Source organism: Cavia porcellus, unplaced genomic scaffold, assembly GCF_034190915.1.
Source record: "Cavia porcellus strain 051 isolate PalLab524CR breed Dunkin Hartley unplaced genomic scaffold, mCavPor4.1 scaffold_4, whole genome shotgun sequence".
Taxonomy (NCBI): Eukaryota; Metazoa; Chordata; class Mammalia; order Rodentia; family Caviidae; genus Cavia; species Cavia porcellus.
This window is the reverse complement of record NW_026947487.1, coordinates 45,391,120-45,416,592: the sequence shown is the minus strand read 5'-3', so window position 1 is coordinate 45,416,592 and position 25,473 is coordinate 45,391,120. Positions and strand designations below refer to the sequence as shown.

The 25,473-nt window shown below is 36.2% G+C and overlaps 1 protein-coding gene across 5 annotated transcripts in view; it reads right to left on the bottom strand.

Moving 5' to 3' along the window:
* Positions 1-25,473, bottom strand: part of Pcca (propionyl-CoA carboxylase subunit alpha) — a 402,547-nt gene that overhangs the window by 353,167 nt on the left and 23,907 nt on the right. For all 5 annotated transcript variants that reach the window (XM_023560628.2, XM_023560629.2, XM_003477596.5 and 2 more), the window contains exons 3-4: positions 23,965-24,012; positions 23,784-23,852 (exon numbers count right to left, since the gene is read on the bottom strand). In XM_023560628.2, coding sequence (XP_023416396.1) covers positions 23,784-23,852; positions 23,965-24,012 — 117 coding nt within the window. The remainder of the gene's footprint in view (positions 1-23,783; positions 23,853-23,964; positions 24,013-25,473) is intronic.

Here is a 25,473-nt window from a genome sequence, read left to right as displayed (position 1 = left end):
AATGTAAACATTATATTTCATACACATGAACTAAAAATAAGGACAAAAAGGACAGGGAGGGCAAGGAGGAGGAGAAAGAGGAAGGGGGAAGAAGAAGAATGAAAACAGGGAGAGGGAATTTAGAGAAGTAGGGAGGAAAGTGGGAAGGAGATTAAAAAAGAATCAAACTGTGTTATGCACATGAAACCACTGCCAAAGGTGAATGTAAACTTCATCTATTGCAGACATGTTCTAAAAAGCAGGGTTATTGGGCTGGGATTTAGCTCAGCGGCATAAACGCCTGCCTTGCAAGCGTGCAGTCGTGAATTTGGTCCCTGGTACCGATAAAAAAAATAAAAATAAAAATAAAAATAAAAAAATTTTAAAAAGCAGGGTTATTGTAGATATCATTAGCTAAGTAAAACGAGAGCAGAAAAGTGATCTGTAATCTAGCATAACCAATGTCATTATAAAAAGGAAAAATCTGGATGCAAGGGTGTATGTTAGGGAAGAGGCCATGTGAGGATGAAGGCAAATGAGGGCCTAGCAAACAGGAACAAAGTCCTTCTTTGGAAATTTGGAAAACTATGAGAACACACTTAGAAAAACAGAGCAAAGTCATAAAAATTGAAACAAACATATATGCTATGAAGTAATGCTATCGACACAGGTTTCCCACAAACTAGACTCTTCCTCAGGGCTCTCATAAGAAACCAACCCTGCTAACAGCTTGATCTTGGACTTACAGACTACAGAAATGAAGTATTATAAAGTTCTACTGTTTTTGCCACCAAAAGAGAAAAAAGAAAAGAAAAAAGAGACAGTTGAAGACGATAGAAGACTAACTTTTTTGCTAGTCTTCTATAAAGAAAAACTATAAATAACAAAAACACAAATAAATATCTGAATATTACTTTCAAAAGTCAAAGTAACCAAATGCTACTCAAAACAATAATTCCTAATTCCATTTATACAGTATTTACCTCTACCTTCCACTCTCTTTTCTAATTCAACTACTCTACATTCTACCTACCATATGCCTTTAAACCCTGAATACCTCCTTCCCCCTTCTGATTCATTCAAAGTTTATCATAGATATTCTGATATAGCAGTAATAAAAATATGATAAATCTCTGATTTCTCTTTTTCAGAAGTTCAGCCTGTTACAGACAGATTTCTATAACAATTGTAGTAAACAGAAAATAATCAAGTTGCTATTATAGGAAACAGTTTCACAAAGAATTGGAGATTGGGGTACAAAACTTTAATGGAAAAAAGTAAGAACCAACAGAGAAAGAGTACATTCAAAATTAGGGAAATATGAAAGGTTCCAATTGGATTAATTGCCTTCCCACTACTGGGACAAACTACCTGATACACACATAACCTAAGGAGAGGTTTATTTTGGCTCATCATTTCAGAGTATCCAGTCCATGGTCAGTGAGCTCCAAGACAAAAACAGAATGTTAGAAGTGTATGGCAGAGAAAGCTACTCAACCTGTGGCAGCCAGGAAGCAAACAGAAAACCAGAACAAGAGGAAGAGTGGGAGAGAAAAATACACACTTCCAGGTCATGCTCCCACTGACCCACCTCCTCCAATCACGCCCCACCTATTAATATTATATTCAGCTACGAAATTATTAATATATTAATCCACAGGTCAATATAATGCCCCCATTATCCAATCACCTTCCAAAAGCTGCTATTCTGAGCACATGAGACTTGTAGGCAACATTAAGCCATCACACAAATCTGTTTAAAACTCTGTGGGATGACTAATAATTAGGTATCTGAGACAGGGATGAAGGAAGAGAATGGTAAGAAAGGATAGAAAAGATTAGAAGGAACCAGATCCAAAGGATCTGAAATAGCATCATAAAGAATTTTCAGACTTTAACTGGGAAGTCAGTAAAATATGCTTATAAAGGGGCTGGGGATTTAGCTCAGCGGCATAAGCGCCTGCCTTGCAAGCAGGCAGTCCTGAGTTCGATCCCTGGTACTGATAAAAACGAAACGAAAAAGACAAATATATATATATATATGCTTATGAAGTAATACTATCAACAACGAAAACCTCTTTTATTTTCCTCTGTTCTCTAATCAAGTGTTCCCCATAATATAGATTACATAACACATAGGAATCACTATGTCCATTTCTTTTTCACATTTGCTTTTTGTTTTTTGTTTGTCTATTGTGGGTGTTTTGGTACGAAGGACTGAATTTAGGACCTCATGCTTACCAGTCAAGCACTTAAGCGCTGAGCTAAATCTCCAGCCCCCTCACATTTGCTTTTGAGTGACTTTCAAGAAACACCACTAGCTGGGCATGACGATGCATTCCTGTAATTTCAGTACCTGGAAGGCAGAGGCAGGAGGCTCACTGCAAATTCAAGGCCAGCCTGGGCTACATAGTGAGTTCAAAGCTGGCTTGAAAGTTGGCATTTCTATACAAACAAGTAGGGGTTACCCTCAGAATCCACAATTGATTTCATGTTAAAATTTTCACCCCTCAATGTGTAATAACATGTTATAGTCAAAAAGAAAAAAATGTAAAATCATATAACTAATTCGGGGGGAAAAAAAGTATGCCTCATGGACAACATGTATGCATACATACACAGACAATCTCAAAGAATTTACAGCACTATCCCAAGAGCAAGATCACAGCAGCCTCCAAGGCAGAAACTTGATAGTGTAAAGGCACGGCAGAGGAAAGATGCTCATCATACGGCAGTTAAAAAGCAGAGCGAGAAAGGAAGAGCAGGAGTGCAGAGTACATACCCTTCAAAAACAGGCACCCAAAGACACAGAACTTCCAACCAGTCCCACTGCCTAATAGCACATCTAGTTACGAACACATTAGCAAAGTCATCTACAGATGCATGCAGCATCCCATAATCTAATCACCTAAACTCCCCACCTCAGTCACCTAAGACTTCTGGAGGACATTCTATGTACATTGTAATAACTTCCAAAGTCATATAAAATTGATTCAAAATGGACCACATATCTAAATGTCTACAGATGAAATTCTTAGATGAAAATCTTCATGGTATGGAATTAGGCAGAGTTTTTAGATGGGGAGAAGTGCTGAATTGATTACATCAAATTTCTTCTGATCTGCAGCAGACACTGGCAAGGAAAAAAAAACCACTGACAGAAGAAATTATTTGCAAATTATATATCAATAAAGCACCTGTATCCATAATATATAAAGAACTCTCTAAACTTAATAGCAGGGAAAAATATAGAGCAATCAAAAATGGGGACAGGGCCGGGGATTTAGCTCAGTGGGGTAAGTGCCTGCCTGGCAAGTGTGCGGTCATGAGTTCAATCTCCTGTACCAAAAAAATAAAAATAAAAAATGGGGAAAATTAAAACAGGGGTGGGGGGGACACAAGACTCTATGTGTATCACAGGAAATCACTTATGGTTTTTAAAAGTCAAGTATCTGGGGCTGGGAATTTAGCTCAGCGGCATAAGCACCTGCCTTGCAAGAAGGCAGTCGTGAATTCGATCCCCGGTACCGATAAAAATGAAAAAGACAAAAAAAAAAGTCAAGTATCTGTCACTGTCAAACCCCATACAATGCAAGCTAATAAAATATTAAGACAAGCAGTTCTTTCTGAATACTTTAAAACAGTATAAAAATAAATCATATTACTTTAAAATTGTCATGTCAAGCCACCATCCATCTCCATAAATGTTTTCATCTTGCAAAACAATGTGAATATACTTAATGTTACACAGATCTAGAAAGTTAAAATGGTTAAGTTTCAAGGTATTTCTATTTTACCACAACTGAAAATAAATTAATCCCTTTTGGTGCAAAAAAAAATCAATATGTGGAAACACTTTTTACTGAAAGAAAAAATTACCAACACATAAAGAGGAGTACTTCAATAAACCCACTGTAATTTAATGAAAACACTGTAAAAGTACATTCAATACACCTGTAATAAATATTTAGGATAAGTCAACTAATAAGAAAAAGTTTATTTTGGCTTATACTTTTGCGGTTGCCAGCCATGACCAACTGCCCTTTGCTGGCCCTGTGACAGCACAGCACATCACAGTGGGCTCTCTTTGGTGGAGCAGACTGTTCACATCATAATGGAACCAAATGAGGAAGCGAGAGAAGGGACAAGGGCCCTGTTATCCTCTTTAAGGACACAGCCCCGTGACGGGAAACCTACCCACTTGGCCTCGGCTTTAAAATGTCTACCATCTCCTACTACTATCAAGTTAGGAAATAAAAGCCTGTGTTTCCAAGGCTTAGAGAACATTTAGATCCAGACTGTAGCATATAACTGACACAACATCCCAGCCTGGCAATATGGTACACTTTAGAGTGCCAGTTATTTCCCCTGTGACTAAGGACTGACAGGACACTGCAGCTCCTATCACTATTCAGCACTGCAAAAGACTGCACTACAAATCATTAGTCTGAAAAAAATCAAAATTCAACATTCCAAGTACACTTTCTACTGTATATGTTTCGCTTTTGCACTCCTGTAGAGTCAAAAACTTGAAACCTGAACTGTGGAAGTCAGGGGCATCTTCACACAAAACCTTCACAGGTTTGTGTAGTTTAGAAACTAAACTTCCCTAGCACACATAGAGTTGTATCAGTGCAGGCATAGTGCAGCCTTGGGATCTCTAACACTTAATTAAAATAGTTTGCTGAAGATAGTTTACTAGATTTAATTATAAAGGCCTCTTTACTAAAATACCTAATAGCCATTTGGGGAATACAGTACAGGCTTGAAAACTAATCTGTAATTCACAGAAAATCTGGAAGCAACTAAACACTTTGCTGTTTACAGGTAAGACTTTTTCAAATACTATTTATATACAGTTTTACGTTCTTAGGAAATGTACAAACCCTCTGGACACATCACACCTCCCCAGCATCCACAGAATGCTCTGTAGTTCACTGAGTGAATAAATGACAATGCCACAGTGAATTAGCATCTGATACATCCAGTGAGTTGGAGCTTCTGTTTAGCTCAGGTGCCGATACAAATGAACAAATCATACATAAGTCCATGCTAGCCATTCTTCATACGGCCTTGTATCTTCCAAACACTTCTCTCTTTGTTACTCCAATCTGGAGGAGGCTGCCCTAAACCAGATAGATGACTGGTCATAGTAGAAGAGCTGATAAAACAATGCCTTGACATGCTGAGTGGTGCTGGTGTTTAGGTCCCAAACTACCTTGGAACTAATCATATAACAAATGAGTCAGATACCAAGTACATCACTTTGAGAAACTGATGCATGAAATGGAGCAAACATAATTTGGGAGCTGGTTTTTTTCTCTGATCTTTGTAAACTTAAATTTAAATATGGATGACATTTTAAAAAGGATGACAGTGAGTTCATATCAATAACTCTTTACGCTTCAAATGTAAGCAAACATAATAGAATCTACAGAGAAAAACCAAGAAGCCTGACAAGCGGAAATAAATGATAAGTGTTTTAATGAACTCAATATATTTTCAGCCAGAAAATACATAACCATGAACAATGTTAAGTATTTGCTTATTCTCCAGGAAGCAGAAGTGTCAGATGTAAAGGACAGGTCATTAAGAATGTTCTGCAAGAGACTGGGAAAAAAGGTCAGGTCACTGGTTAAAACCAGGTTTAGGTAGAGCTACTTTGGTCCTGCAATGCTATCTGGCTGCAGTTTTCAGGGCCAAAATCTGAACCAGCTTCTGGGACTGATCTGCTATGTGTCTACATCATAATTCTAAAACATGAATAGGGATTAGGAATCCAAACACCATATAGAGGCAACCATAAAACCACTAGTCAGAAAGAATCAAGTGGGATTTTATTTGTTTGACTTGGTTCAAGGGTGGGGGTGATGGGGATGAGAAATGAATCAGAAAAGAGGAATGAGAAGGAAAGGAAGCAAGAGGTAAGGAAATGGTGAAAGATGAAGGGAAGAATGAACAAGGAGAGAAATAAACATTTTAAAGTCTCACTTTAAAAAAGAGCCCACAGAAGAAAATTTCAAAACATTTAAAAATCTAATGCTATGAAAACCACAATCTCAGTACCTTAAACAGTAGTTTACATCAGGTAAGATTAATTTCATCAAACAAGTTTATAAAGATTTTCAAGCAAATTAGTTTTTCTTCATGGGATTCTATATTGAGATTTTTATACATATACTGAGACAGTCATATAGATTTTCTCCTTTAAATTGTTAGTATGGTTATAACCTGGATAGGTTTTTCTGATGTCTAACAATCACTTCTGCATTTATTTCCTACTGCTGCTGTAACAAATTATCACAAACTAAACAGATTAAAACAACACAAATATAGTTCTAATCAAGAGAAGTCAGAAATGAGTATTAGGGCACCAAATCAAAGAGGCTTTCCCCTGGAGACATTAGGAGAGAACCCTCTTCCTTGCTTTATTTTTTTTCCAGCTTCTAGATGCCCTGTATACTTAGGTTCACGGGTCCTTCCTCACATTACTCTAAGCTCCTGTTTCTGTCTTTCTCCCACCTATTACTCCTCTTATCTTCTGCCTCCTTCTTAAGCAGGACCATTGTGATCACATGAGACCATCTGATAATCTGATAATCCAAGTCTCTAATCTGATAATCCAAGTCTCTTCTTATCTCAATCACATGTGCAAAGTCTCTATGCTATAGTGGTGGTGAACCAATGGCCCGCCACAGCTGTTATCACTGGAAAGCTCTACAGAGTCACCTCACTTGGTATATAGCAATAATCACAGCTCTCAGAGGTTAGGAACCAGACGCATTTGGCAGGCCTTTATTCAGCAACCATGCCTTCAATCCTGGGAGAAATCCTATGAGAATCTAATAGGAAAAATTCACTAGTAAATGTGGTTTAACAAAAGACTTCACTAAGGAAGCAATGACTAAACAAAAAGACTGAATACCAAAATCATTTAAGGATAAGTACTTGTTGATGAATTAGAAAGGAGAAATCAAAGAGTAGCAATAAAGATAAATCCCTACTCTTTTTTTGCTTCCTCAACAGGACACAGACATAAGGAGGCTAAAAGGATGAAAATTTAGGTTGGGTCATGTTGAGTTTGAGATAGTTGTATTTTGGTTTAGGTGAGCTTTTTGTTTTGTTTTGTTTTGGTTTGGTTTGGTTTGGCTGAGATGACAGAGTGAGGGAACAAAATTAGAGTCTAACATTAAGATCACAGAAATATAGCTCAAAAAGAATGAGATCTTCTCAAAAGACAGAAAAGAAAGGCGAGAGCTTAACAATGAAGTCTTGACTCACTGCTACACAGAGGAGAAACACAGAAGTAGGAAGCAAAGATTAAGATGTCACTGAAGCCAGAGTATTATGGCTTGTGTAGATGCCCCTCCAAAGTCTCATGTGCTCCAAGTAAGGCTTTTCAGAGGTGGCTGGATCTAGAGTGTGTGATGCTAGGATCAAGGATGTGATGCAGAGATTGATTCACCGGCAGTGCTAGGATTAAGGGTGTGAGTGTTACCCACCCTAAGGGTAGGTTGCCTGGATAAAATGTAAGAGACAGAAAGAGGGCTGTTGTTGAGCTTGTTCCTTGCTGTCTTCTGCCTGCCTGCTTCACGATGCCACTCTGCCATGTCACCCTTTCTCACGCCTTGGAGCCAACCAACTGTGAACTGAAACCTCTACAAACAGTAAACCCTTTCTTGTTTAACTTTGGGTGTCAGGTATTTTGTCTCAGCAATAAGAAAAACAAAGACAGTATTTGAAGAAGTATTGACATCAAAAATGTCAAATACTACTGAATAGTCAAATAAAAGAAGACTGAAAAATTCCCACTGGATTCAGCACAAGACAGCTACTAGTATCCTTAATATTAACTTCTTCAATGGCGTACTGAGGATAAAAACAAATTGAACTGTCTCAGGGCCTTAGCACATGCTGTCCTGTCTGCCCAGCCTGTGGCCAGCTTTTGTCCATCAGTCTCAACTAACATTTTAACCCCTCATAGAGAATCTGGTTGACTATCTAAGAAGACCTAGCTGGGCATGGTGGCACACACTTGTAATCCCAGCACTTGGGAGGTTGAGGCAGGAGGATTGCCACAAATTCCAGGTCAGTCTAGGCTACGTAGTGAATTCAAGACCAGCCTGGACTATAGAGACAGAGCCTGTCTCAAATAAATAAATAAACAGATCCCATGATTCTCTTTTAATGATTTGTTTCCCTGTAACACCACAATTTATATGTTTTCTTACTCTTTATCTGTCTCTACCACTGGACCATACGTACATGTGAGAAGAAACTGTATCATTCCCAGTCCCACTTCTACTTGCAGTATCCATCATAGCATGTGGACTACAAGAGGCACTAACACTCAGCTTCAGAGTAATAAATTTCACTTTCTTTGGGGGGAAATAAGGACTTTCCCCTATTTTTATTACAGAAAGCAATATGCTGCAATGCAGTGTAAAGCTCAAGACCTATACATAATTCAAAAGCAGCTCCACCACTTATTAGATAAATGATCTTTGACAACCCATTTTATATCTTAAAGCCCCAATTTCTCAATTTAACACTGTGACAACAGTTCTCTTACATAATTATGTGCTTTCCTGTGCATTCTCATGCTCAATAAGTAATATAACTGTGGTCACTTGATAAATGGTAAATATTATTTAGAATGATCACATCCTCTTCCCCCATTAAGAAGTCTTAAAGCTGTAAAAGGCATGAGTTGAGTTATAGTCTTATAAATACACGAACATCTATAAATTTAAGGTGCATTTTCATATATTTCACTAAAGAAAAACTTTTTCAGTAAGATAGTACCTTCAATCCTTTTTAAATAGATGCTTAGAGAAAAATAAATGCATGGTTAGGTAAGTTTTTATATGATTAGCTACCAAAACACTACAATAAATAAGTTCCTTTAAAACTATCATTTAAATTCGCCAGAAATTTTTAAACAAACAAAAATATATTCACATTTCACTGTTATCCTTGGCTTAGTAAACCAAGTATTACTAAATCACTAAGTTGTTCAGGTTATGCTTGAACTTGTGATCCTCCTACCTCAGCTTCTTAGACTGTTAGGATTACAGGCATGTGACACCATGCCTGTTTGTAAAATTGGACTCAGACACGGATTGGGGATGTCAGTGGTACAACACCTGCCTCGCACTTTCTAGATCTCAGGTTCAATCCCTACACTATCGACAGGTTTACTGATTGATACATTCACTGATTAAAAACTGGAATGATGGGCCGGGGGTTTAGCTCAGCGGCATAAGCGCCTGCCTTGCAAGCAGGCAGTCGTGAGTTCGATCCCTGGTACTGATAAAAAACAAAAAAGAAAAAAAAAAAACTGGAATGATACAGAGATGAGTATAGTCCTTGTTCAAGAATGACAAGAAAATTCATGAAGTTTACATTTTGTTAAGAGCTAAAAAAAAGTATTAAAGTTAAGGGACAAAGTTCTTACTAACAAAAATCATTCAGGTTTTGGGACAACCTCATATATTTTATAAAGGAGAATTTTCACAAATCACTTTCTACAGATTAAAAGAATATACACCTTAGTGACAGTGTTTGTCTGGAAGCCCTGCGTTCAATTGTGAGGTGAGTAAGGGAGAGAAGACAGGGAAGGAAAAGGCGTGGTGGTTTTATTAGGTATCAAGGTACATAAACATGTAAATAAACACAATAACCCATACATGAAGATAGTAATATAAAGCTTTTTCTGTTTCCTTTCCACATGCAATCTTTGCCTGACTTAAAGTCTTAGTCCTTCCTGACTAGAATGACTGGTTTACCTCTAACTCCATGGGACTTAAACTATCAGTCTTTTAAGAAGCTTTGCTGGGTTTTGACAGTTTTACCTGCTGAGCTCACAGCTCCCAGAGGAGGATCTTGGTTGCAAGTTTTACTTCTGCTGTGGCTGACCACTAATACTGACTTCACAGATAATGGATTTCAATAACCACCACCACAGGTTAACACCTTGAGTATTATGCATAATACTGCTTTAATTAACTTAATACATGAAAGTCACGGTTCAATAGAAAGTTTTATTAAACTTGGCAGTGTTTATAATAAAAAAACTGTGTTCATCTCTGCAGTAACTCTATCAATGTGTCAACAGATATAATCGTTTGCTGATGGATTTATGCTGCATTTCAATTTCTTTTCTAAAAAGAATTCAATTTATTACTTGTTTCCCCAAAATATGTACATTTCTAGCATTTCTAACTGATAGTTTCATAACAGTTGGCTCTAACCATGCTAGGCACAAAATGGGTCTACCTAGCACAAAGAGACCACCTACAACCGCAAAAGAGACTTCCACCTACACTTGATTGTGAAGCATTTTGAAGATGGGAAAGAGTAACGTTGTTTCTGTAGCTTCATGTGATAAATACTAATTTCTCTCTGAAATGCATTTTTTCAACTTGAAAAACAAGGATACACAAATTTTATTTTTGATTATATTTAATTCTTCATGCAGCAAAAAATAACCAAGGGAATATTTATAATAAACATATGAAAAGGGCTGATTTTTAAATGAATCTAAAAACAGATTTATTTTAACAGGATTTAATAAAGGACAGAGTGTACTTTAAAACACAAATCACCTAGTGAACACAACACAAAATTTTCTTTTATATGAATAAGGCAATTTGAGGTTATTTTATTGAGAAGCAAAGAAGATAGCTGAATTCAGCTCACATACATATTGGATTCAGCAATAATTGTATTTTTTAAATACACAACCTGACAGGCACTATGGTAGATAATAATGAATCAGCATGGGAGCCATTTAATATACTTCTTGATTAACTCATTGCCTGTCCAGTTCGCATGCAGACATGCTTACATGTCATAATCGTCATAATCCCCACCACTAACACTCCAGCATCTTGATTAGTGCACAACTCCCAGTCGAGCCATTGCTAATGCTAAATAATTCTCTTCAGCCTCCTGCTACTATTCTGCAGGATCTCCAATTAAATATAATGTCCCTGATGAGCCATATTAATGTGAACAAATTCCTACCAGGAATCTTATCCTATTCTATTTCACCCAAAAATGCAGAAGTAATTTAGCCAAGTCAAAGATAATCAAAACATTTAAAACTGATAGAGTATAATGTTTCTGCAAAAGATTTTCCAAAGATAATACTCACACACAAAAAAAAGTCTAGACATCTTAAATGCTTTCCTCTTCTGATTAGTTCTTCTCTCTGTTTTAAATTTGCATAGGTAGAAACAGTGTATTTGTAATCTAAAAAGGTTACTGAAGGCTAAATTTTATGAGAAAAGTAAGCAATAGCTTTAAAGAAAGCACACCATTTAAAAACCCTTTGATTACCTAATCATCACAACTTCAGATCCAAAACCACACCAATGAAACCAACTTCATCTTTCCCATTAAATGTGGTAATATGACTGGGTGTAATAGCTCACACCTGGAATCCCAGCATTCAGGAGGCTGAGGCAAGAGAACTGAATCATTGCGAGTTCCTCACCAGCCTGGTCTACAAAGTGAGCTTAAGGCCAATCTGAACTGCATAGCGAGAACCTGTCTCAAAAAACCCAAGAAATACATGCATACATATATACACACGTGCCACAATATAGTGAGTACTCAGAGGTGTTGCCATGGGACTTCATGTTTTTTGGATAGAAAACTTCATGTTGAAAGATAACAATTACAAAAGGGTGTTTTTGCTAAATAAAGAACCCTATAGACTTTCTAGTGCAATAATCATCTGGAAATATTTCTAACTAATTAAGATCAATGGAAACACAGACCTTGACAGCTATAATCTTGACATATCTTTTACTAGGAAAGGTGATTTAATTTTCTTAAACCAGGTATTGTGGTGCACTCCTGTAATCTTAGCAATCTGGGAAGCTAAGGCAGGAGGACCACAAGTTCAAGCACAGTCTGGACAGGTCAGCAAGACCCTGTCTCAAAATGAAAAATAAAGAAGGTTGGGGGTATAGCTTAGTGCAAAGGGCCTGGGTTCAATCCCTAGTACTAGGGAGACAAAAAAAAATTTTACTTGAATATGCCACCTCAGCTACAAATATATATACATACACACACAATGAAAGACTATCTGATATATCTCAAGTAACACTGCAAAACAAGTTTTACAAGCTTGACCTTAGTCATTTGTTCCTACTTGAGAATCAATGATAGCATCAGCTACAAACAAGTCCTTTAACAAATTCTGTGAATTTTTTAAAATTTTAAGAAAACTAACTCTTTTCCAACCAAAAAAAAGTTGAAGAATATCCTAAAATTACATAAATGAGAAAAAATAGTTTGAGGCTTTTGCATTTAAATTGCTTTAATTGCTGTGTACATCTAGAATAAAACTGAAAAGTGAAGATCAACCTGATACAAACAGATGAATATGTACATATCAAAGACATAAATAACAAAAAAGATCTAAGACTATTCAAATAATCCCATAAAATTTTGTTACGTTTTTCCCTAAGGCCTCTTATACCTTAGCTCATATTCATTTATTCCATCTCCATTTACCTGATCATTACCCTCCAGTTTGTTCAGCTGGAACCAACATACACTAATTACTTAGACATCACAAAGTCCTATTTGTTCTCACTCTCTCCCCAGACAGCAGGGAAATATTACCAAGGGTAGGCACGGAAAGTGATGATTGCCCTCACCTCACTGCCAATCATCCCAGAGTGCTCACAGGAAACTCCACTCAATCTCATTATGGAATCCTAAGGCTGAGACTCCAGTACACACCAGGAATCACACTTTAAACAGCAGGCTGCCTGAGTAAGATGTGAATCATAGTGAATGCTTTCCTGATTTTAGGTTCTTGTTTCAACACTGTAAATATCAGATATTTCTCATTTAAATTCAACATGTCTATTAGTAGACAAAGCAAAAAGAAATATTGGTAAATTCAGTTCAGAGTACAGATTTTCCTCATTTGAAATGATGACTTTCTATCCTTTGTATTTAACCTAATTAGGTTTTGTTTTAAAAAAATTCAAACCCTTACCAGTTTGCTCCAAATAATATTTTACTTTTTTTGTAGAGAAATATTCTAGTCATTATACATAAAATATACTTGACTGAATGAATTAATGTGCATTTTGAGCATACATACAAGAATCTCTAAATTCTTCCTTTTTGTGCCCACAATTAACAAACTAATGAACTAGGATTCCCCTGCCATGTAGAAACTCCCAGTCATTAAAACCATTAGACACCTTTCACTCTTTGTATTTATCTTCTCTAAAGCAATGCACAAACCAAAAATTAGAAGTAAGCAATCCTAAATTCTAAATTCTAAATTCTAAATTCTAAATTGCCAGGAAAACTGCCACAAGTTCAAGGCCAGCCTGGGCTACATAGTGAATTCAAGGCAAACCTAAACTACATGAGAACTTGTTTCAAAAAAAAAAAAAAAACCTTGAAAAAATTCATATCCCATTGTTATCAGTTTCACTGTCTCCATAAAATATGTATGTACATATTTATGTATGTATATTTGTGTATATGCACACAGGAGTAAAACTAGGATGTGAACCTAGAGCCATCACACTGAGCTACAGTCCCAGCCCACTTATATATTATTTATCTTGAGACGAAGTCTCACTAACTTGCCTAGGCTGCACTCTAATTTGAAATTCATCCTCCTGCCTCAGCTGTTGAGATTATACAGTGTAAACCACTACACTAGGTTTGTTTATTCTTTAAATTCTATTTTCTACCTTATTAACACATATACACATGAAAGCTAAGGTTTTTGCATTTGTTTTCATAGGTTTGTTCTTTGTTGCTTGTTTCTTTGTGGTGCTGGGACTCCAACCCAGGGCTGCATGCTTGCTATTTATGTTAGGCCAGTGGTCTATCACCTAGCTACATCCCCACCTAGACTTTTTATTTTTTAACCACCCACCAAAAAATTCTCCTTATTGTTTCTAAATAATTATTCAGTTCACTGTACAACGAGAAACTCAATAATACATTATTTTAGCCGGGCATGATGGCTCATGCCTGTAATCCCAGCACTCGGGAGGCTGGGACAAGAGAGAGGATCGTTGCGAGTTCGAGACCAGCCTGGGCTACAAAGTGAGCTCAAGGCCAGCCTGAACTGCATAGCGAGACCTTGTCTCAAAAAGACAAAAAATAATAATAATAATAATAAATTATTTTGTCCTTTGTTGTCCACTATTTTATCCTCTCATTTAGATGTATCATCTAGGATTTCTAAGAATGCTATTAAATAGTAGCGAAGGAGCTCTCATGAATGACATTAGTGAACTTAGAAGAGAAGCCAGAGAAGTTCTGTTATGACTTGGGTCTAGATGTCCCTACAAAGCCTCATGCAGTAGTAGGTAGACCTTTTCAGAGGTAGATGAACCTAGAGTTTGTGATGCTGGGATAAGGATGTGTGATTAAATTAGTCCACTGATTGGCTTGGCATAGTTCTGGGCATGGATAATGGGAAAGGGCCACCTTGGGTGTAAGCATATATCCTGGATAGAATATTAGGACCACAAAAAAGGCTGCTGGCATACTCTTCTCTGCTTTGCTTCCTTCCTGCCTTCTGCCTGCCATGAACTGTTTCTCCTTTGTGATGCCCTTCTGCCATGCTGCTCTGTCTTGGAGCCAAGCAACAATGAACTGACGCCTCTACAAACTGTGAGTTTAATGAATTTTTCCTCCTTTAACTTTGGGGATTAGGTATTTTGTTTCAGCAATGAGAGAAGTAACTAAGACAGGTCCTCACTCCTCCCGGTGTGTGAGAACACAACCAGATGCCCTTATCTATGAACAAGGAGGGCACCCTCACCAGAGATCAAATCCAACTTCTCAGCCTCCAAAGCTGTAAGAAATAAATTACTGTTGGTTATAAGCCACCTGGTCTATGGTATTACATTACAGAAGCCTAACAAGACTTAAGACAGTGATCAGGAAAAACAAAACAATACTAAGACTAGAATGTTTTAAATCAGGAACCAAAGAGGAGACATTGCTGCCTACCCTATGGAAATAAAAATGACAACAAGGAAACATTGTAAACATCACTATATCAATAAACTATATAAATTACATGAAGTAGATAAACTTTTAAAAGCACAGTATGAACAATAACTATAGAGGAACGAAAACCCTGAATAGACTTATAGAACAAGAGTATTAGCAACCAGAAAACTATGCACAGAGAAACCCAGACCCAGATGGCTTCACTGGTGAATGCCACCAAACTTCTAAACAGGAAATCAACACTTCACAAACACTTCCCTAAAACAGAAAAGCAGAGAAAACTTTGCAACTTATGAGGCTAGGATCACCCTGATATCAAAACTAAACAATGACATCACAGGAACTAAACTCTACAGACCAGTATCTCTCACAAATATGGGCATAAAATCAAGGTGTGGTGGCATATGCCTGTCTTCCTAGCACTCTGAGACACTGAATCAAGAGGATCACAAATTCAAGTCTACCCAGAACTCCCAAGATCCGGCCATGGTGGGACTCAGAGGCAGCTTATTCACCTACCCTTTTGGTAAGTGCCTGTGGCAAGGACCAAGAGGAGAACCATTACCTGTGAGCCTACTGCCACACGGGCTGAAAATCAAGCACCCTTCCCCCGCCCGCGCCCCCCCCCATAGCTACTGGGGATAGATGTCTCAGCATCTCCAGAGAGGATGACCATATGCAGGATAGCAAATATGAGGGATTTCCTTCTATCCTCTGTTTGAAGGCATAGGTTGTTTTCACTGTTTTGTTATGCTTCTTTTGCTCTATTCAGTATTCTCAATTGGATTTATAATGTTCTATTTTTGGTTTGATTTTGCTATACCTAATTGACTGGACAACTATTGTGAAGTTAAAGAGATATACCATAGTACCTACTACTAACATTCCAGTATCCTACTGTGAAATCCTGTATCAATTTCACTGCATTGCCTCGATTGGTTTTGTTCTGTCTTATGCTATTGCATTTTTACTACTTTCAAAATAAAATTAAAAAAAAAACAAAAAACAAATTCAAGTCTAGCCTGGGCAACCCACTGACTTAGTGAGACTCTATCTCAAAATAGAAAATTTTTTTTAATTTTTAAGGGCTAAGGGTATTGCTCAGTGCAAAGGCCCTAAGTTTAAACTGTATCTCACACACATACACACACACACACACACACACACACGCCACAAAAACTCTCAACAAAATACAAACTGCACCTAGAAACATGTGTAGAACCAAATACTGGCAAGCCTAATTCAAAATCCAAAAACCAATTAATGCAACACAGTATATCAAAAAACTAAAAGACAAAAAAACAAAAAATGACGCCTGGCAACTGCAAGGTTCTGAGTTAGAATCCCACTACAAAAAAACAAAAACATGATCTCAGCAGATACCAAAATAAAAGAAAATGAAAAAAACAGTAGTTGAAAAACTCTACCACCAGCTCATGACAAAAACTCCTCTAAATAGTAAGACTAGAAGGAAATTTCCTTTACCTGTTAATGGAAATCAGTGAAAACCCTACCGTATAAATCAAACATAATAAAATAGTGATGCTCAGTCCCTAAAATGAGGAATAAGATAAGAATGTCTGCTCAAATCATTTTGATTCTTCATAGAAAGTTCTGGAAGTTAAAACCAGGAAAGTTAGGCAAGAACATAAATACAAATCACCCAAATAGAAACAAGTAAAACTATCCTTTTTTCATACAAGACATGATCTTATAGAGAACCCTACAGAACCTACTAAAAATTATTAGAAGAAACAAGCTCAGCAAGGTAGCAGGATACAAACTCATTACAAAGAAAACAATTATTTTGGTATATCTGCAATTAACAAAAATAGAAATTAAGAAAATAACTACTTACAATAGCAGCAAAAAGTAAAATACCGTACTTAGGAATAAATATAACAAAGTGACCACAAAATTGTATTCTCAAAACTACAAAATACTGTTGAAAGAAATTAAAATAATAAAAATAAATGGAATGATACCACATGTTCACAGAGAAGAACACATAAAACTGCTGAGATGGCTAAACTCCCAAACTGACCGAAGGACAACACAATCCTAATCAAAATCTCAGCTAAATATACTGTGTTATACTAGGACTGTCTTTATAAACCATTATCCACAAATCTTTTCAAAGAACAATAAGGATGCTTTCCTAGAGCCTGGAAAATGAAACATAAAAGACAATTCATGGCTTAATAAGAGGCTTAACTCCAATTTTGCTTTCCTCTGCCCTGACTATTTCCCACTGGAGCACTTTACACTTGCCTCTGGCCTAGTGCAGAACTCTCATAACTGCACATGAACAGTTTTACTGGGGAAAGCCTGACTTCAAGGCTGCACTAGGTCAGTCTTTATTTTACAAATAAAGTGAGGGAACTTCTTCAACAAAGAATAGGAAGTCATACTATTTTAAGACAACTCAATAATAAACCAACTAGATTACCTGCCAATCCTCCCTAGAAACACCTAAAATCCTACATATAACAAACATCCTTTAAATATATAGTTTAGCTGATAAACTACAATCTCCAGGGATGGAAAACAAAGAAAAAGATAAAAACCAGATTCCATCCTGTTATGGTTTGTGTCAAAGTACTCCTCCAAAGCCTCATGCAGTCTCAAGGCTTTTTTTAGAGCTGGCTGAATCTAGAGTGAATGATGCTGGGCTTAAGAGTGTGTGGCTAGTATATCAGTCCACTGATTGGTTTGGCATAGTTCTGGCTAGGATTAAGGGTGTGAATACTAACCTATCCTAGGGTGAATAGCCTGCATACAATATAAGAAACTGAAAGAAATGTCTCTTTCCTTGGTTGCCTTTGCTGTCTTCTCCACCATGAGCTGCTGCCCCTCTATCATGTGCCAACCTGCCTTGAAGCCAGTCGATTCTGGACTGAAACCTCCACAAACTGTGAGCTAAAATAAACCTTTTATCCTTTCACTGTATGTATCAGGTATTTTGTCTTAGCAACAAGAAAAAAGTAACAACAGCAGATATCACAGCTAATCTTGGACAGTGAGAATCTCAATTACCTAAATAACTGAGTTCTGAAAAGGGAATCAGACTTAGTGCAAAGTGGAAATTTAAAGGAAAAATTTCTATACAAGGCCAGAATACTTGAAGTGAGGGTGTCACATTATTCTCAATGAGGGACAGAACAGCAAATCAACCTACTACACAATGAAAAGGCAAATATTTTTTACCAATATCTCTGTGGTCCAAAATAAGGATAAAGCTCCTCTGGAAATTAGAAACCACAGGCATATTCAACAGATAGGAATACTGGGTGCCTGTGTCTATAATTTTATTTTGTTCTTCCCATTATCCTCATTACTACAAGAACTTTATGAGACCAGGAGTACTCTGATACCAAAATCAAGCAACAGATACCAAGAAATATTGAGTCCCAGATCAGTGATGATACACTGGAAATCCTGACAGAAGCAAATGTAACACCTGTCCTGCTAGGGCATTTTTGCAACCCAAACCATGCTGAAATTCAAAAACAAAGATAAAATATACAGTCACAAGTCAAAATCTATACATGCTAGGGAAAAATCCATCATCAGGGGAATACAAATAGACAACTAGACCTCAAAATAATATATACTAAGACAACCTTTAAATAAGTATACCAAAAATTAGTAAGAAAAAAAAAGATTAAAAAGCAATACTAAAAAACACATTGGCAGATTAAAAAAAGAGCTGAAAACAGATTTCTCAACTGACAATAAAGACAAATGTAATTAAAGTAATCATCCACTCAGGCAATTTTCATTAGTACAAAAATACAAGATTCAAAGATTCACCTTAGAAAGTACTAAATAAAAATAGGAAAAATTCACCATTATAATGAAAAGATCTGATAAAACCAATCGAACTTAGTGCAACCAGGGACAGGGATGTAGCCCAGTGGTATAGTACTTGCCTAGCAAGCACAAGGCCCTGTGGTTGATTCCTGGTACCAAAAATGCAAAATAAATAAATAAATAAACCTAGGACAGTTAATCCAACATCCGACATAAGGAACCTCTTGATATGCTACAATAAGTAACCCCACTTAGGGAGAATTCTAGTCAAAAATATTCCAAATCCATTCATGAGGAAGTAACCAGACAGTATAAGCCAACTGGTTTGGATTACTCAAAACCTCAAGAGGATGAAAATCAAATTTTAAAATGAGAGAAAACAACATTATTTCAGATTAAGAAACTAAGCCCTATGTGATGGGTAATTTGTAACACCCCGCTGGCTCTGGGTGTGGAAGGCCCACCTGAGGATCACTGACAACAGCATAAAAGGAGAACTGGATGGGAAGATGGTTCACTGTTGATTTTTGAGAGAAGCTTTTCACATTAGTTTTCCTGATATAAACTCAGCTGTTCTCATTGTCAGAGGAGGTCAGGTCCTTGTGGCTGCTGAGGATAGCTACAGTTCTTCGGGGGAGCTCTGGTCTTTATTGTGAGCATTGTTTCCTGGCTCCAGTGCAGATCCCTTGGCCTGTTGGTACAGATCTTCACCCCATTGGTGCAGACTTTCTAGCTCTCATCACTGGGCTTTGGGTCTTCCCAGTGGAGATCCTTGATACAGACTTGCATGAGATATTGTCCTGGGCTCTAGGCCACTAGTTGAACTCATAGAGGACCTTGCCATGCGCTCTAGGTCTTCAGCTGGACTCATGCAGGACATTGCCAAGAGATCCAAGCTCCCAGCTGGATTATTTGGGTCTCTAGTATATGGACAAATTTCCCACATTCTTTTTGCATTTTACTCTATGGGTGAATATTATAAAATAATCTTATAAATTATGTGTCCTATATTAAATTGTTCCCCTTACAAATCATGACTACAATACCCTAAAACAGCCAAATATAATTCATGAACTTTGACTGGACTACAGATAAAAATATCGTAAGAATTATCTGGGGTCAACTGGGGAAACGAATATGGTATATATATATTCTCTTAGGTTTCATGGGATATTATAGATAAGTAGAAAACCATTTTTATTTCTGGGAGATAGAGACCAAAGTATTTAGGGATAAAATTCCACAATAAAGTAGATTATTTTCAACTTATGTAGCCAACGCAAGGAAAAAAGATATATACAATATATATACCACAAAGATATAAAAAGCAAATATGCCAAATGCTAGTGATGTATTAATCTTGGTGAAAAGTACATTGGTAGTCTTTCTTTTTTTGTACCAGAAATTGAACTCATGACCTCACACTTCCCAGGAAACTGTTTGTGCCACTGAGCTAAATCCCTGGTCCAATATTCTTTATACTACTCTAATTTTTTTCATTATGTTTGAACAAACACTTCAAAAATGGATATAAATGAGTGGCAATATGAAAACATATCCACTATCAATATTCATCTAGAAAATCGAAACAAATCCCAATGTGATAACACTTCACAGTCATTAAAAGAGGCTTTACTACCAAGTATTGACAAGGATGCAACACAGAGCAACGTGAACTTTCAAACACTTCTGCTGAAGCTGGGCACGGTGTGGTACACTGGTAACCCCAACACTCAGAGGCTGAGGCAAGAGGAACACAGTGAGTTCTGTAGCCAGCCTTGTCTATATAAGTGAGTTCAAGGAAACCAGATCCTGTCTCAAAAACAACCCACTGTTGGTTGAAGTATGATATGGGTGCTACAGAACTGTTGCAGAGTTTCTTAGAAAGTTAGGTATGCATTTATTTATTTTAGCATCTAGAACAATACTGCCTGCCCAAATCAAGTCATAACTGATCCAAGGACTATTCTGTACAGCCTTCAAGCTAACAGTAGTTTGTAAGTTTTTAAAGGGTTGAGAGGCAGAAAGAGGAAGAAAAATAACAGGAGCAGGAGGAACAGAAGGAGCAAGAGAAGCAGAAGGAAGAAGAAAGGGAGGAGAGGCCAAAAGGGAAGAACGGGGAGGAGAAGCAGGAAGCCAAGCAGCAGGAGCAGTGGACAACAAAATGGCCTACAAAATCAAAATACATTTACTCTCCAGACAGAAATACATTTACTATCTAAACAGAAAAAGGTTGCCAACCCCACATCCACAAAATAACTCAGAAGGGGCCAGGGATTTAGCTCAGTGGCATAAGGGCTTGCCTGGCAAAAACAAGGTCATGAGTTCGATCCCTGGTACCACCAAAATGATTCAGAAATTCCTTCGTAGGTATTTACCCAGAGAAATGAAAATATATGCTCACAAAAAGACCTGTACACCATGGGGTTTCTTTTGTTTTTTGGGGTTTTTTTTGTTTTGTTTTGTTTTGGTTTTTTTGGTGCTGGGGATTGAACTCCTGACCTCGCGTTTGCCAAGCAGGCACTTATGCAGTTGAGCTAAACCCCTGGCCCCCTACACCATGTTAAAGAAAGGTGTGTTCATAATAACTAAAAGTTAGGGCAAGGTAGAGGGGAACACAGCATTTTGCAAGTTCATCGTACAATTCATATGGAAGAGAAGAGCCAACAGTGTTAAGAGTCCATTCTTAAGTATTAAGACATGGAGGGGAAAAAACTGAAAGAACAAAACTACACAAGATCATCTTTAAGGGAACACTTTTCCCTTAAATATCAATTGTTTACAATTGGTTTCCCATGTTTGTAAGACTTACTAACTTGTGTAGTGATTGTTAAACATTGTTAAACATTTTCCTGATTAACTAAAATTTACTCAGCCAACTATTAAAATACTTTCTATTAGCTTCAACTTATAGAATTAACATAAAGCATGTAAGGTTTTCTGGGGGGGGGGTTGTTTTGTTTTTACTCCAAGAGACATTTTTTTTTTTTTTTGTCTTTTTCCTTTTTATCGGTACCGGGGATCGAACTCACAAATGCCTGCTTGCAAGGCAGGCGCTTATGCTGCTGAGCTAAATCTGCAGCCCCCACCAAGCTACATTTAAAATGCTAACCTCTTAAAGACAAACATTCAGACAATAACAATAGTCTGAATAGTATGACTTCATTGTACTGATATTATAAAGCTGATTTAGATAAGGTAGAAATCTCTGTGATCATGTGTTGAAGCAAAAAAAGTGCTATTAGGGGAATTTACCTTTTCAGTCTTGTCACTGAAGCAGACTTCAGATACCTTTTCTCACTTTGGCCCTGCCATTGGAGTTCTGACTAAGAATGAAATGCTTCCACTGAGACCTGGTAAATCATACTCTAATTTATATATTATAATCTCTGATATATTTACTACTAGTTTCAGATTGAAATGGCTGAAAGTCTTTAAAATATAAACTTACCAAATCTGCTTTGAGAAAGATACAAGAGAGAAAGATGTAAAACTTACAGTAATTCTCTTAAAACTAGTTTTTGCAGTCTAGAAAGTGACTATCTAGCACAGAATCAAAGCTAGCAATATAAGAATAGGCAAGTTACCCATGCTATGTAGCGTAATGCCTTACATAAATGGATTACTCTATAATATCATCACTGAAGTATAAGTACATAGGAAAAAAATAGAAATATGAATTTTGATTATTCATACCAATAGTCTCCTCTAAAAGAATACAGCATAGAGAACTAACTGCACTTTAATATGGAAAAACAAATAAGTGAAAGTTACTATTAGACTTCAAATAAAAATGATTGTGTACAATTCAGATTTTTTTCCTTTCAATTTATCCATGGGTAAAAACTTTTCATAAGTTAATGCAATGAAAATACATACAGACAAGAAGCATAAGCTTTAAGTCTACTAGGAGATTTATGGACACTAAGAAATTTTTCACTAGAGGAATTTGAAGGTGATAAATGCCTTCAGGTACCAATCAAAAGTATCCTATGAAGAATATAAATCATAGCTAAACTTTATCAAAGAAGCCAGAGAATCAAACATTTAAAAAATTAAATAGTATATATCAAAACAGAGTTAACTGCTTTTTGGTAAAAGACAAATATTTTAAATGTACTTGTCAAATACATTATATATTTAACATCGAAAGAAAATTAGTTTGCAATTATTTCCACTGTGCTATTTTAAAAAGAAAGTTACAATAAGACAAAATAACATAATTCTAAATAAAATAAAATTTAAAGAGCACAAAATTTGAAAATTCTTTATATTACTATTCCATGAAAGCTGACATTACCAGAATGTCCAATTATCAATAGTGTGAAAGAATGAAAAAAAAAAAACAGTAACTTAGAGTATAACCTCTTCATTTCATTCCATAAGATCCCAATAATTCACATTCTTTTCCCATGGGATCTTTTTTTATACTCATCATAGTTCATTACAGCTAAAAAATGCCCGCTGTGTTATAAATGCCAAATAAAATTATTTATCATTCACTGCTTTATGCTATACCTTCTTTTGTTCACATCCAATTAGCATCAGCCTATCTCTCATTTATCAAACTTTCAGCTGAACACATTAATGCATTTAGGAAAGGTTAAACAATTATAGCATTCCCTTAGTGATAGTGGAGTTATGCTGGGGAAAAAAGCTCTCATAAGGGAGCATTGTGTAAACAATTCATTAATCTTTGAATTGAATTTTCTCATGGTTTGCTTAAATCTGCTTGCCCACCAACAATCAACTTGGCAAATTTTTAGTCTGGTCTTAAATTTTTAAAGCTTTGGAAAAAAAAAGTTAAAGACACTTATAGAGAGAAATGCTTTTATTTAGCTTAATAAAAAGTGAACAATTAAATAGTTTTAAAACTTGAATATACCTTTGCAGGCCAAGAAAAAAAAGTATCTTTCATTTTTTTCTGTTTGACCCAAAATTAAGTCCTAATTTAAACTGAGTAAAAATATACTTACAGAACTAGCATCAACATCACTGTGGATGGCAACTGTCTTAATCCCCATCTTCTTGCAAGTCTTAATAACCTATTTTAAAAATATTAGTATTATCTATTAACAGAATTTCATACTTAAAAGGGATTTAATAATAATAAATTTCATAGAATAAAATTGGAAGTATGATTCAAATTCCACTTACCCTACATGCAATTTCTCCTCTATTAGCAATCAGAATTTTATCAAAAGTCTGAATGGAGAAAAAAAAAATTAAAAACTGTTACTCTTACTTGGAAACCAGAAAACAGCAAATTTTACCACAATTAACAATGGATATGATTCTAATAAGCATTTTCTTCCTACGGTAATATCAAATGTTATAAATAATATGCTCATTTATAACCAGAACTAAACTTGTTCGGTAGGATCTAGCCCTGTAATTACTTCATTAAAGCCTCAATTGACTAGGTTAAAGTAGTCCTAAGTGGATTTAAGGAGTATCTATAAATTCTATTAACAATAACAAATTTTCAAGTAATATTTCCCTAAAAATTTCAAGAAAATGCTTAACAAGTCAGGAGTGGTGGCACATGCACATATTCTAGTACTCAGGAGACTGAGGCAGGAGGTTTATGAGTTTAAGGCCAGTCTGGGTTACACAGTGAGACCCTGTCTCATGAATAAGAAGAAAAAGAAAGAAGAAAGAAGAAAGAAGCAGGAGCAGAAGCAGAAGCAGAAGCAGAAGCAGAAGAAGAAGAAGAAGAACAAGAACAAGAACAAGAACAAGAACAAGAACAAGAACAAGAACAAGAAGAAAAAGAAGAAGAGGAAGAAGAAGAAGAAGAACAAAAAAAAGTAGTAGTAGTAATAGTAGTAGTAGAAAAAGAGGAGAGGAAAAAGAAAAAAATTGCTTAAAAAATACTTTCTAAACTCTGGGGAATCCTAAGTGTCTTGAATTGTTTACTGAAATAAAGTCTAGTAAGTATAATTTATATATGTATTTTTGGGTTACATCAGATCTTCTGTATCTCTGACATCAACTATACTTATATATTCAAAGATGTCCAGATCAACCAGGTTATCCCATTTGAATGCAGTGTTAAATTTAAATAACCATCAAATTTTGAAGCAGCTGATGTTAGATAACAGTGGTTGCATCCAGTGTATATCTAGAGACCTAAATCCCAAGCCAGATCTTACGAGTCTCTGAAAGTCTTGATTTCCACACATATGAAGGGACAACACTCTAATGAAAGAGATTTAATGGGTTTTTTCCTACTCTAATATCACGTAGGCTAATCCCTTTTATAAAACATATATTCATAATACACACATACCATAATTGTATAGGTATACAATTATAAGTAATTTGGATGAAATGCATGTAAGTATGTAATTTTTATGAATTGGTAAATCAAAAGTTATACGTAACTATAAAAAAGTTTGTTATATTTCTAAAAGCAAAGTTAAAGTTTTATGTGATCTTTATAAAAACAATAATATATCTCAAGGTAGCATTTCCACCTGAAGGGAAAACCCTGAATCTTAGAGTTGGAAAAGGTTTTCCAGTCTTGGTTATATATTATATCACACATGACTTATTTCACCAACCTGAGACCAGTCTTAAAAACTAGTGAACTCTTAACCTGATGGAACCCAAGCCATTCAGAGACTAGATCATATGGGCCCTGAAAATAATCTACACTAACTT